At 42.1% G+C, this 13,258-nt stretch overlaps 2 protein-coding genes across 6 annotated transcripts in view; both read right to left on the reverse strand.

Annotated features, from left to right (window-relative positions):
- dner (delta/notch-like EGF repeat containing) overlaps positions 1-446 on the reverse strand; it is a 28,367-nt gene extending 27,921 nt beyond the window's left edge. Inside the window, exon 1 of the mRNA XM_058388227.1 lies at positions 97-446. Within this exon, the coding sequence (XP_058244210.1) occupies positions 97-315 (219 nt within the window). The 5' untranslated portion in view covers positions 316-446. The remainder of the gene's footprint in view (positions 1-96) is intronic.
- A 3,231-nt stretch (positions 447-3,677) lies between these two features.
- Positions 3,678-13,258, reverse strand: part of trip12 (thyroid hormone receptor interactor 12) — a 50,769-nt gene continuing 41,188 nt past the window's right edge. For all 5 annotated transcript variants that reach the window (XM_058387223.1, XM_058387224.1, XM_058387226.1 and 2 more), the window contains exons 27-43: positions 12,292-12,443; positions 11,710-11,867; positions 11,531-11,604; positions 11,169-11,368; positions 10,630-10,757; positions 10,098-10,249; positions 9,331-9,473; positions 9,000-9,156; positions 8,811-8,909; positions 8,172-8,286; positions 7,920-8,074; positions 7,148-7,312; positions 6,724-6,888; positions 5,993-6,106; positions 5,811-5,905; positions 5,578-5,681; positions 3,678-5,215 (exon numbers count right to left, since the gene is read on the reverse strand). In XM_058387223.1, coding sequence (XP_058243206.1) covers positions 5,019-5,215; positions 5,578-5,681; positions 5,811-5,905; positions 5,993-6,106; positions 6,724-6,888; positions 7,148-7,312; positions 7,920-8,074; positions 8,172-8,286; positions 8,811-8,909; positions 9,000-9,156; positions 9,331-9,473; positions 10,098-10,249; positions 10,630-10,757; positions 11,169-11,368; positions 11,531-11,604; positions 11,710-11,867; positions 12,292-12,443 — 2,373 coding nt within the window. In that variant the 3' untranslated portion in view covers positions 3,678-5,018. The remainder of the gene's footprint in view (positions 5,216-5,577; positions 5,682-5,810; positions 5,906-5,992; positions 6,107-6,723; positions 6,889-7,147; positions 7,313-7,919; positions 8,075-8,171; positions 8,287-8,810; positions 8,910-8,999; positions 9,157-9,330; positions 9,474-10,097; positions 10,250-10,629; positions 10,758-11,168; positions 11,369-11,530; positions 11,605-11,709; positions 11,868-12,291; positions 12,444-13,258) is intronic.

Consider the following 13,258-nt stretch of genomic DNA (forward strand, 5'->3'; position numbering starts at 1 on the left):
TCCTCTTCAGATCTTACAGACAGCACATGAACACATACACACACACACACACACACACATCCACACACACACACACACACATACACACACACATACCTGGCAGTTGTGTCCGATGAACTGTGCGCTGCATGTGCAGATATACTTCAGCTCTTCTCCCTCTGCAGGTGTACACACTCCTCCGTTTAGACACGGTTGTCCCTCACACGGGTCCGTGGGGATCATTGGGGTCACATCAGGGTCAGAGGTTACAGGAGTTGTGACCCCCCTCTCAGCAACGAAGATGAGCAGAGGAAGAACAAGTGTGATGAGCTCCATCACACAAGGGTTTACCTTTGAGATCTTCTCTAATGTGTAGTGCAGAGCTCCACGGCTTCAATGTGTGTGTGTGAAGAGACAGCAAGAGAGAATGTGTGTGTGTGTGTGTGTGTGTGTGAGAGAGAGAGAGAGAGAGGGCGGGTGAGTGAGGGGAGGAGAGAGAGAGGGAGGAAAGCAGACAGACAGACTAGTGAAGGAAACAGAATTAGACAGACTGAGAGAAAGAAGGAGAGAGAGAGTGCTGAAGAGACAGAGAAAGATAGAATGAGAGAGAAAGAGAGACAAAGCCAAAGAGTGACAGAGAGTCACTAAAGAGTATCTACTTCAACCAGAGCAAGACAGGGAGATATACGGTATATGAGGGGTGGAGATGGAGGATGCTGAATCACAGGCATAATTGATCACACACACACACACACTTTAGAGTGTTTTCCCTCACAACCTGTCCTTGTGTTACACTCTCTTAGGGAATGTGTGTTCACGTGTGTGTAGATATCTCTCCAGGGTCTTGGTTATGATGGAAGTGGTTTCTATGGTGACCACAGTTCATGTGTGAGTGTGTTTGTTTTCTCTCATGCAGTAAAATTCCATACTTACTGCTGAGGGCTATTAGAGCACGGGCAGTGGATTTCTGGACAGCTTTTTATCTTTTCTTTAGTAGGGAAAGAGGAAGTCTCCCCTGATGTGATCCTTGTGAGAAGACTTCACATTTCACACCTCACTGTATAATAGTACAGAAATTTTAAATAGTAAATAGGAAAAAATGATAAAATTATTTAAAAATGTCTGATTTCTTCAACTATCCATCCATCCATCCATCCATCCATCCATCCATACATACATACATAGATAAGAAAGAAAGAAAGAAAGAAAGAAAGAAAGAAAGAAAGAAAGAAAGAAAGTTATACATTATGAGTTGAATAAGGTTTATTGTATGGAGAAAGTGATTTTATGATTCAGTGGAGATTAAGCATCACATGCACGCTGGAGAAATGCTTCAGAAAGATGTTCTGCATGAATCTTCATTCTATGTAGCCTACAAATTTCCCAACACAGAATACGATAGGTACAACATACAGTAGGTTCAGAAACGATTCAGACCCTTCAGATTTCAGACATTTTATTGATATATAGATTGAATATGTATAATGGCTAAAATGTATAAAATGTGTATTAATCACAAAGCAATTACCCATAATGACAAAGCAAAAACAAGTGTTAGCATCTCATTTAAAGAAGTACCCTGTTAGTATGCTGACAACACCTTGATGGTATTAGCCAGTTGATGAGTAGTGCATGGTTTTCACCAGACATTCACCAAGAATTACACTTTTCTTCTAATCAGACCATGTGCCTGCTATGTGTATTTTACTCATAGACTTCCTTCTTTGCCATAAAGGCCTGAATGATGGCATATTTCTGAGACGGTTGTCCTTCCAGCAGTTTCTCGCATCTAAAGCTCCCTGACTGAAGCCCTTGTCGTTCACTTGGCCAACTCTAGGAATAGTCCTACTGATTCTAAATTTCTTCTGTTTCACTAAGATGGACCCCCCTCTGTGCTAACAGGAACATTCAAAACATAAGAAACGGTTTTATAGTCTTGCCCAGATCTATTATCTCGACACAGTTTGATTACAGAGGACCACTGAGAATTCCTTGGCCTTCATGGCTTGGTATTTGGTCAGGCATCCACTGTGAATTGTGAGAACTTACACACACAGGTTTGTGGCTTTTTAAATCACATCCACTCAGTTGAATTTGCCCAAGGTGAAGAGTCAAGATCCAGAGGCATATCATGACTATCAAAGCAAACAGGATGCACCTAAGCTCAAACTGGAGCGCTGGAGTTCCTCCACACCAAGCTCAATATGGCATATGGACCACAGGAGTCATGCTGGAACCACAAAAGGCCTTCCCCAAACTGGAAGCAGAAAATTAACTGAAATGCATTAATATGACTCAGGCATTAAGATTATCATTCACTTAAACTCACAACCCCAGACTGTTATCCTACCCATTTGGGTAAGAAAGCGATTTCTTAGCATCTGCCAAAGTCAGATTTATCCCTCAGACTGCCAGACAGTGAAGCGTGATTAATCACTCCAGAGAACGTTTCCACTGCTCCAGACTCCAACAGCGGTGTTATTTACACCATTCCAGATGACACTTGGTTTGTGTACAGCTGCTCAGCCGTGGAAGCTTATTTCACGAAGCTCCTGATGCGTGATTCTTGCACTGATATAGCTTCCGGAGGCAGTGTGGAACTCTGTAATGAGTGCTGCAACACTGAGTTTGGGTGGTTTAACACTTTACGAGCTGTTGCTTCTACTTACAGTATTACTACCAGAGCACACGGTCCACTGAAAATCTCTTCAGTATGACTCATTCCTCATATTCTTGATCTTCGTCAGCACGACCTCCTCCTCACAGGATCTATGACAGCCTTACTAGTCATTAATACTGTATTTATAAACCAGACCACCAGTGTTTATTAATATACATTTTATTGAGTCGACTTTTGTACCATATTGCTGCTTTAAACATAGCTGATTTTTTTCCTAAAGAAAGCCTACGTTTCTTAAACTGAGACCTTCCACAAAGTGTATGACAAAGTAGTGATACTATTGTCAAATGGGCAGTTCCCTGGAACATGGTCACAATATTCACAGCAGGTCAGAGCTGGTTCTGAATGGCAGGGAACATGGACAGTTATCAGGTGTTTATAAATATAGCTAAATATGCTCATGTCATCATCTCATTTGTATCTGATGCCCCTTAGGACTGAAAAGGTGTTTGGAGATAGCGGACACAGTACCACCACTGAGAGGGGCAGTGTCATTATAATACCCTGGTTTTGCTTGGGTTACAATTTAAATGGGAAATATCTTTGACATGGCTGATTCAAACTTTACTCGTCACCTTGGTCATCTTTCTTTCAGATAATTAATCCTGGTAAAGGTGGAGAGAAAACTGACTTTTTTGTTGTACGATGTTAAACCATTACAGCAGCATAAAGCAATCGCAGTTAGAAAATACTGACACTCAGATACACCCAAATATTTAATATAAAATATTTGAAGTTTTATGTCGATAGGTCTGAACCCAGAGAAGTTATGTTGGTCAGGTTTCCACCATTATTTTGCCTATAATCCATATAATAAACGGCTAGAGCCTAGCTGAACCATTAGCCTGATTTCCAGTAACAGTGAGGAGCAAGTCCGCCTCCACCCTCGGTCAGTTCCCTGGCATGTTGGACTATCTAGGTTGACAGAAAGAATCCATGAGTTCCAACTGAAAGGGCAAGCAGGTCTTAATGAGGAGTATTTGGTGTTGTGGGTGAAGGAGTGCTGACAGGCTGCACACTGAGTCAAACAGTTGCTTTATTTATGTGTCCAGGTAAAAACAAGAACCTGATGCAGTAAATTATTGCAGATCTTAGAAACCAGCAGATGAAGGTTCGGGGGTGAGGAGAGTGAACGCTAGCACGCCACCCCCAAGGCAGGCAACACACTGTAGCGCACACACACCACACCACCACGCTCCAATCCAAGCCAGCAGTGCAAACAAAACAGAATAATAAACTACAGCAAGAGGAGAAAAAAATATAGAAAATAAAAAAAAAGCACAGTCGCACCTCAAACCAGGTGTGAGAACTGCATATAAATTTTATTCCATAAATGTTTTGTTTTTTCCCCCCCGGAAATGTCATCTGGCCATGAAACACTAAAATGAGACCAGCCAATTTTTCTAAATGTTTTCCTCTTTTTTTTTTTTTTTCTTTTTTTTTTTAAGCGCTCAGCTACATGGCAGGATTAGTTATAACCCTGCGAGTCACATGACCTAACCACATTAGAGCGAGAAAATAAAGAAGGGTCTACTCTATCCAACTTCAATCCAGAGTAGACGCTCACGGCTTTTTAAACGTTGGCCAGAAGTCCATTTCACTCTGATGATAAAAAAACAATAATTATAATAATAATAATACAATTATAGATCCTACACTTTCATCACAACCTGCATTGAACCAACTGCAACTTTCGTACAGGGGGAGAAAAGAAAGATGTAACGCACAATAAAGAATGTGAAGAATGAGCAAAACGTTGGTCTGTACAAATGATCTTTGGAGCTGTAAGAGAACACACACACACACACACACACACACACACACTGCCTGCTGGATGGAAACACAGTGATGACATCACTCACCACCATGACAGGAAAACACACATCCCCATTTTCTTTAAATATCACATTTGATTTCCTCGCACACAAATTGGCTACTGATATTACTGATTAGATCTGCTCGACAGGAGGCCGTTTCATTTCCAAGATCTGCTCTGAAGAAAAGGCCAGTTTATTTCCGAGACCTGCGCTGAAGAGGCAGCCATTTTGTCTCGACGATTTGCTCTGAAGAGGCAGCCATTTTATTTCCAAGTCTCGTAACATTTTATTTTATTTTTATTTTCTCCTGTAGCAGACATACAACTTCAGAAGTCTTTTTTTTTCCCTTCCGGAGGCAGCTGCTTTTCGAGGCAACTGTACCAGTAACAAAAACAGAGGGAGAACTAAAACAAAAAAAAGGGGGGAGGAAGTCATGACGACGTGTATATGTTGGTAGAAGGCATTTTGCTTTGTGTGTGCGCGTGTGTTTGTGTGTGTTTGTGTGCGCGTGTGTGTGTATGTTTGTGTAAGTATGTGAGAGATCAGGACAGGTGAAAAGACTGCTGGCCCTCCCGTGCCGCCATTAACAGTTTTTCCCTCATGATCTCGATGCTGGAATAATCCGGAAGCTTCAGGTAGTTTACACACGTCATCACTGATGGCAGGAAGTCGTCTGGGTTCTCTGTCGACTCGAACGTCTTGCGCACAATCGTCAGAGGAGGATTCAAACTCCGGAAACCTTGCGATGAAGAAATGAGATGAGAAACAGAACGTAAACTATTCTATAGTCATGTTTATGTCATGTAGAAGGAGATGTAACAAAAACTGAGTTTAATGTGTCTACAAGTAAAATGCATCCTAACGGTCATGCTAGGTCTGAAAAATATAAATTCTGAAGTTCAGATTAGCCAAACTAGATGACTGCAGTTTTATACATAAAAAAAACTAGCTCTGAAACGCTCTGGTGTTTGAGCTAACAAAGGGATAGAGCACAAATCGAGTGAGCAAAGGTACAGTTATGGCATCCAGATGTAATCCTGCTGTTCTTGCTCCAAGAGCATGTTGCTTATATAAGAAAGTTGAACAGCCAGTGTTTCTCACCTCCTACTGGCAGTCTCGGACTCCCGGTCACAAACTGGAGGAAGAGTCTCTGCTGCTCTGCATCAAAACTACTCAACACCTCGAAGAGGAATCGCACTGCCCGGCTACACACACACAAAGATTTTTTAAAAATTATTTAATTATACAAATGCAACCAAATTGACACTTTATTACTAAACTGGACCTGTGGATTGATTTTTTAAAAAAAATAAAAATGACCGAGGTGTATGTACCTGTCGTGTGTGTATCCGTGGTCCGGTCTGCAGCATTCCATCAGAGTTTTGACGTCCCACGTCTCCGATTTGCTGCCACACAACAACTGGTCCAGCTAGGATAGACACACAGATGATTAACAGATGAAGGAACAGACAGAGAAATAGGAAGGGAACAAAATCAAAAGACGAGTGCAGCTCACCTCTTCTGGGTAGAAGTACTGTAGGTGGTGGAGGGGGAAAACGGACTCGAACCCTTCCCTAAATGACTCGAACTGCCGGGACACACCCTCATTTAAAGTCCAGTACACCACCAACTGCAAGAACAAGCACACACACAACAGTGATTAAGAGTGTTTCTAAAAATACAAATTCTTCAGGTCACTATGTGTATGATTTGCTGTCCTTGCTCAGTTTGGTGGACCTGGGGTTCGAACTCAACCTTCTGATCCGTAGTCCAACAGCTTAACCACTAAAGCTACCACAGTTACAGGTTCTAGTGGATGTAGGGAGGATAGGTAATCCTCCAGGGTTCTGCTGGGAAACCTTGGGTCCTGGCTTTCATGCAGATCTTACTTTGACACATACCACCTACCTAAACATTGTTAGTGACCAATTACACTTCTTCAGTGGCCTCTTACAGGACTTAAAGGATCTGATGCTAACATCTTACTGCCAGGTACCACAGCACCCCTTTCAAGGTCTTGTGGAGTCCGTGTCTCAGTGGGTCAGAGTGTTAGGGTGCACTTTTTGTTTTATTTGGGATCTCTTTCAGCCAAGAAGGCTTGCTGACTCGTGTTGGGTTAGTAAACTTATACAATATATTCAAAATTGTGCTGTGATCATAGGTGATGATCACCATTGACATGGGTGCAAAGGGGAGGGGGAAGAAAATAAAGACCCTAGAGAATAGGGCACCCAGTGTGTAACTCACCCTCAGGTACTCCTCCAGATTGTGTATGGTGACTGGGATGTCTTTGCCTCCCTTCTTCAGCTCAATGTTAGGGAACCCTGGCAATGTGAAGTCCAGCCCTAAATCCTCCACTGAACAGCCATTCATATTTAAACTCTCCAGAGCCTGCTGTAGCGTCTCCCTTGTCTGAGAAAGGAAATGGACAGAGACACATACATACATCAGAAACTGATTTTGGGGACATCATTAAATTCTCTATTAAGAGACATTTTACTAAGGCAGCATTCCAAATGCTAAACATGATGGTTTACTTAAGCTGGACATACACTCAGAGTTCTGATCCTCAAACTCATGAAACAGGGTTACCAGGCAACAACATCAAACTAAAGACCATAAACCGTCCACAGTCACACCGGAATGAAGGAGTGTGTGTAGGTGTACATACGTAGGATTTGTCCTGCTCTAGTCTCCTCTTCTGCCTAATAATGTCCTCCAGGTGCTGGATGGATTTGGCCACACCGGGGTCGATGTTCACCAAATCGTGAGAGCTTATTGACGACTCATTTCTCAACATCCACTTGTAAAAGGGCAGGCCCAGGGGCAGATCCAACTGCATACAAAATCATCAGAATCTTTATTAGCACTGGGGGCAATTCACACATACACTTTCAGCCCTGTCAGCCAAAAATCAGTAATCAGTGATTATTTATGACATCATTTTGTTTTTGTTACAGTGGAACTAAGGTAAAAACTGCAGTGGGATTAGTTCCAGTGGCACTAGTTCCAGTGGCACTGCAGGTGGGTACCATGATCTGACTGGTTACAGTGGGGCTGGGGAGTGAGTCTCAGTTCAGCTGGTTATAGTGGCTATGGAGGAAGGTGCCATAGACTAATTGGTTATAAAGGAGTTATGAGGGAATTTACAGGCTCATCAGTTGCAGTGGAATTGGGGCAGAAACCATTGTGTGGGTCAGAGCAGATACCACAATCTGATTAGCCATAGTGGTATTTGGGCCAGAAACTGCAGTCCTGCTAGCACAAAGCATAAGCACTTTGTAATTTAACCAAAGTGCAATCTGCAGTGAATTTAAATAAGCTTATAATCACAGCAGGGGAAAAAGCTGGGATTCATCATCATCACAGTGTTCTGGCACAGACTGTGAATTCACAGTAACTGTAATTTGTGGAAGGGCATTCGAGTGCAAGAGAACTCATACCAGTCTAAAGTCCATGATGGCTTTAGCCATGAGTTTTCCCAGAAAGCGGAATTTCATCTTGATCTTGGCGATGTGAGCTGGCTTGGTGCTGCGACCAAAAGGCACAGCAAAGAGGCCCCTAGAGCTGAACATGTACTTGGTGCCCTCCTGAGTCCCTGCATGGAGCAAACAAGAAATTACAATCATGGAACAGTTTGAGAATAAAACCATGACCAAACTGTGGTGCACAAAAAAGATAATGAGTATAGTGACCTTTAGGGTTGGCAAGGGTGACCTCTTCTCCTCGCCATAAACCCAGATCAGCTCTCTGCAGCTCCTGAGACACAAGAGCATAGAACTCCAGGGTTGGACCAAGACCAGTCCCCACCTAGGAGAGGAAAAACGAGGAAGGGAATAAGTAGAGTTCAGGGATCGCCCCTATCACCATAGCAAGAAGTCAAAAATCATAAATATTGCAGCTAAATCATACACAGTATCAGTTCTGCCTAATGGTTCCTTTGATTTGATTAAAACCCCTAGCCTAATAATTGGGCCAAATACTAAACAGCTGCCTGATAATCATCTTCTTTCGGCTTTTCACTTCAGGGGTCTCCACAGCGAATCATCTCTCTCCACCTATCCCTATCTTCTGCATACTCGACACTTGCACCCACTAGCTTCATATCCTCATTTATTACATCCATATACCCCCGTCTTTGCCTCCTGCCTGGCAGCTCCATGTCCAACATTCTGGCACACGTGGATATGTTCAAGTTGACAGCCAATGGCTTAAAGTTTGTGCTGCCTTTCTAACAAACTTACATCTAGTAAGCACTCTCTTAGCACAATGTATTTTAAGCCACTGGGTAATAATGAGCAAGCTGGCATGTTGTGTGTAATTGTACAGCTCACCTCATTCTCATACTGAATCTCCAGCATGGCTCTGGAACTGCCCAGATCTTGCATCACCGACTCTGCCTGCTTTAACAGCTCATCTCTGTTTATCGTCCGCTATAGGCAGAATAATCAGATTACGTTTGCTATACTTTTAATTCAGCCGTTAGTTTTATAAGAAGCAGAAACAAGGGAGCAGGCACACACCTTCTTCCTGTCAAGGCGGGGTGCTACGCGGCTGTCCTGCGAATCAGACTGGTTGATTTCAGGATTGGTGTCGAGCAGACGCTGCATGGCACGGTCACGGTCAAACGCAGTGACGTAGAACAACATCTGCCTCGTGTCGAACGGGAAAAAGAACGGACTAGACAGAGAAACCAAGAGACATGAGTGATGCAGCCAAGTAACAGGAACATTACAATGTCCATGTGTGTAACATGAGTTCTAATGCAAAAGAGCACTTTTATACACACACACTGTAAATAATACAAACCCCCCCCCACCATGTGTGTGTGTATATATACATGTGTGCGCGTACCAGGTCTTGCCCAGCTCAGTGAGCCAGGGTGGGATGTTTCCAGTCATGATCACAAGCGGATCCTGCAGCTGTCTGTTTGCTTTCGCTGTCAGTTTACTGTTGATGAACTCACTAGTGGGAATGATCTCCTTACACACAGCATTCTGAAACACATACCAAGAGATAAGAATGTGAACAAAACTTTAAAATGGTTATTTCACTGACCACAGCCCTAAACTCCTTAAAAAAACTCACCCACTTCTCCTATGGATCAAGAAAAACAGCACATGGGCATGGTCTGGGGAGACTCAGTGTAAATTAGCTAACACATAAATCTTAGCGCAATCCCTAATTTAATACAAAACTAATGAGGGTCATCTTACAACTGACACTAAATGTTTGCATATGCAAAGGCAACAGGCATTCAAACTCAACTTCTACCTCCACATATTACCATATGTTATAATACACTTACTGTGTTAAGTCAACTAGAGTTACATTACAGTTATCTACAGCAGGGATGAGATTGTAGTTATCTACAACTAGAGTATCTACTTAACATTAATTTCTAGTATCTTTTAAAGTTCATTAGTGATTTTTCACTCTGTCTCCCCAAAAGAAATCTGACGTAGTTTACGGAGTTGTGAACGATTAAGACTGAATATCTCTAGCTGAAGTGTATGTATACTTTTGGCTTTAATAGTATTCCTTTACTACAAGATGGAAGTCACATGACAGTATTGAAACCAGCACTGGGAACCAGGGCAGATGTACATGTATACACTCACATCGTAGAGGTAGAACCAATATCTGCTGATGGAGTGCAGAACCCTCAACAGCAGAATGACCTCCAGTGAGGGGTCGTCGAACGTAATACCTTCTGGAGGTTCAGATATGAGGTACGACTCCAACGGGTTACTGACACTCGGACACACGCCGTCTGCAATACACGCACAAATTCATCAAATGAATGCAATAAGTAGAAGAGAATATTCTTGTCATTGCAGGTTGAGAAAACTGGTTTCCAAATTGAGTATCACTGCATTTTAAACCAGTAGCAACACAAAATGGGCAGGGTTCAAGGCTTATAATAAGAATGAGCTTAACTTCAAGCAAATAGCAAGCACCGGGGTATACTATGATTAGATACAGATATTCATCCATTTCTTGTCCAGAAGGAGGATACGATATGTGATAAGTGAAGATAAGGGGATACTAAGATATGGGATATGGGAAACTAGCCTAGTGAACTAGCTACTAGTTATTATGAGATAACATGAACACAACATTAGACCGTGAGTGCAGAGGAAATGTCTGTACCGTGCCACAGCTCGTCCTGTTTCTTAGCGTTACGTGGTGAGGTTTTAGTGGGAGCCGTTTGTGCTCGACCCCTCTTCCCTCCAACAGAGTCCTTGCAGCCATCCTCATCCTCTCTGACCGGCTTATACCTGCGCGCACACAAAGATAATGTGCAAAAATTACTCAATGTGGAATTCATAGCTGTAGTAAGTACAATAAAATATATGAGAGACCAGCATGTTCATTTTATTGATCACAAATATCAAGTAAATATCAAGGTAAACCCTTGACTTACTTTCTCAAATCTAATAACAAAAAAAAAAATAGCTTGTGCACATGCTGTGGTGTGGATGTGACAACAGACAATTCTGCAAAAGCTTTACTCTATATATATGAAATGCAGATGGAAATGTTTAGAGCACATATACACTCGGAATCTGCAATAGGATTAAATTAATTCAGATTGCCTGAAATGTGTGCATGTGAACTGTGTAAACAATACAGCTTGGTTGTCTATAAATGTGACACAATCAGTTACACTATAAGGTGTGTGTATATACCATATCGTGTGTGTTTTGGTCCAGATGCCGGCACGACCGAGAGGGTTGGCCTCATCGTCAGTGCTCTCCCGCTCCTCCTCTGGCTGCAGGCTGAACTGACGCACTGCCTGGTACACTGTCATGTTGTAGGGCAGCAGGTGATCAGCAATGTAGAACTGTAGCCGGTGGCGCACACTGCCCGAATTCAGGAACTGAGCCGCCTGTGCAAGGGTCAGAAGTCATGGACATGATTAGATGTTTGTGAAAATACATTCCTAAACAGGAGATGTCAACAGACTGAGGTTAAGAAATCACAATGACGTTTTGGTGGTTTCTTTTATGTGCTACACAATGCAACGGAAAACATAAAACTGAACCCATACAAGTGACTCGTCAATTTCGTCGTCTGATCCATCATCATCGCTGTCCTCATCCTCCTCTCTGATTCGGCCGTATCCTGATAAAAAAAAAAAAAAAAAAAGAAGAAAGAGTTAGCTCACTGTAGTTTAAAGATATACAATAGTAAGTGCATCACATGTTCAACTAATATACACACACATACCTCTAACAACAAGGTATCTCTCAATGGCCTGTACTAGTGCAAGAGGGTCGATTTTTACAGGCCCCCCCTTCCACTGCTTCACGTTGGTGCAGTCTGGGTGTCTCTGCAGCTGACACTTCAGCTGGTGTGTGTTGAAGAATTTCAGTGCTTGAGAACCTCTGCAAACACACACACACTTAATCACCCCCTCTTGGCAAAACAATTAGAATTTATAAATTATATACGCAGTAAATAAATACACATACACAGTAGAGGTTTAATGTAATGTCATTATCTGTCTCAGTTTTCCATTTTCTCATATGTTTTCAAATAAAATGATAAAAAGGCAATGCCTGCAATATAAATATATATAGACTTCAAGGATAACCCTACACATGAGCTTAAGCAAGCTAAAGTTTAACAAATAATGCACTGCAAAATATTTTTCCTGGTGGGAAACAACAATTACACATACCTGCATTCTAATACTTTTGTCTACATGTAAAAACATTATGTTTTTATTAATATATTAAGATCTGACCCTAACAGCTAGGAGGAAGGGTGTGATTAATGAGAGATAAATGAGTTAAGCTGAAGCTTTACCTGCTGCCGTTGCCATTACCACTGGGAAAATCATGCACTTTAACAGGAAACTGCTCCATCTGACTCAGGCAACTGTTCATTTTGTGCACAAGTGCCAACAGCGGCCCATTCTCTGTTGGCTCCAACCGGAACAGTGGTTCCTGCCCAGGAACCTACACACACACACACGTTATTATTATTATGATGGACACTCATTGAATTATCCAAATGAGGTAGAAGGAGCACAATGTATAAAATCACGCAGAAACGAGACAAGAGCTTCAGTTAAAGTAAACTGTTCAGTTTAGGTGCGTCTGTGCACACTGTAGCCTCAGCCTCTTTCTGTTCTTGGCTGGAACTCAACATGTTCATCTGCACTTAAAGACCATCTTTCTCAAGGTTTGAGCTGCTTTACTGCTCAGCAAGTCCTGCCTTACAGTAAAGCTAAAACCTGTCTCAGCATTTCCCTCTGACTTATCCACAAGGTGATAAACTGATGCGCTACATCAGAACAGAGCACAAGTTTAGGGGAGGAGCAAACAGCTTCCAGGAAGGGTCTGTTCATATCCGAGAGCTTGCAAATCACATGGTTTGACTTATTTCTCATTTTCTAAGAAGAAAAATATTGCTCTTTTGGTATACTTTTGAATGATAACAGCCTACACTGGTTTGTTTCTAGGTCTGCCAAATTCCGTAAATGTAACTGAATATTGTGGCAATATAATCTTAAAAGGATGATAAATGTTGCACAAGCCTCATGCAGACAATTTCATTAAGCTGTGTCCGCTTGAAAACCTTCCCAAAATCTCAGACAGCAGTCAAGAAGGACTAATGCGACTAAAGCTAGAGTCAACATCATGATCTGTTTGCAGCGTGCAAGTCTTTATTAAATCCTATTGTGTTTACACTAGACTTTTTCAAATGTGATCCTACACCTTCCAAAAACTGACAGCATTTAGTAAAGCAAGAGAGTTTTGAGCTGAGCAGA

This window comes from Hemibagrus wyckioides, linkage group LG04 (genome assembly GCF_019097595.1).
Source record: "Hemibagrus wyckioides isolate EC202008001 linkage group LG04, SWU_Hwy_1.0, whole genome shotgun sequence".
Lineage (NCBI taxonomy): Eukaryota > Metazoa > Chordata > Actinopteri > Siluriformes > Bagridae > Hemibagrus > Hemibagrus wyckioides.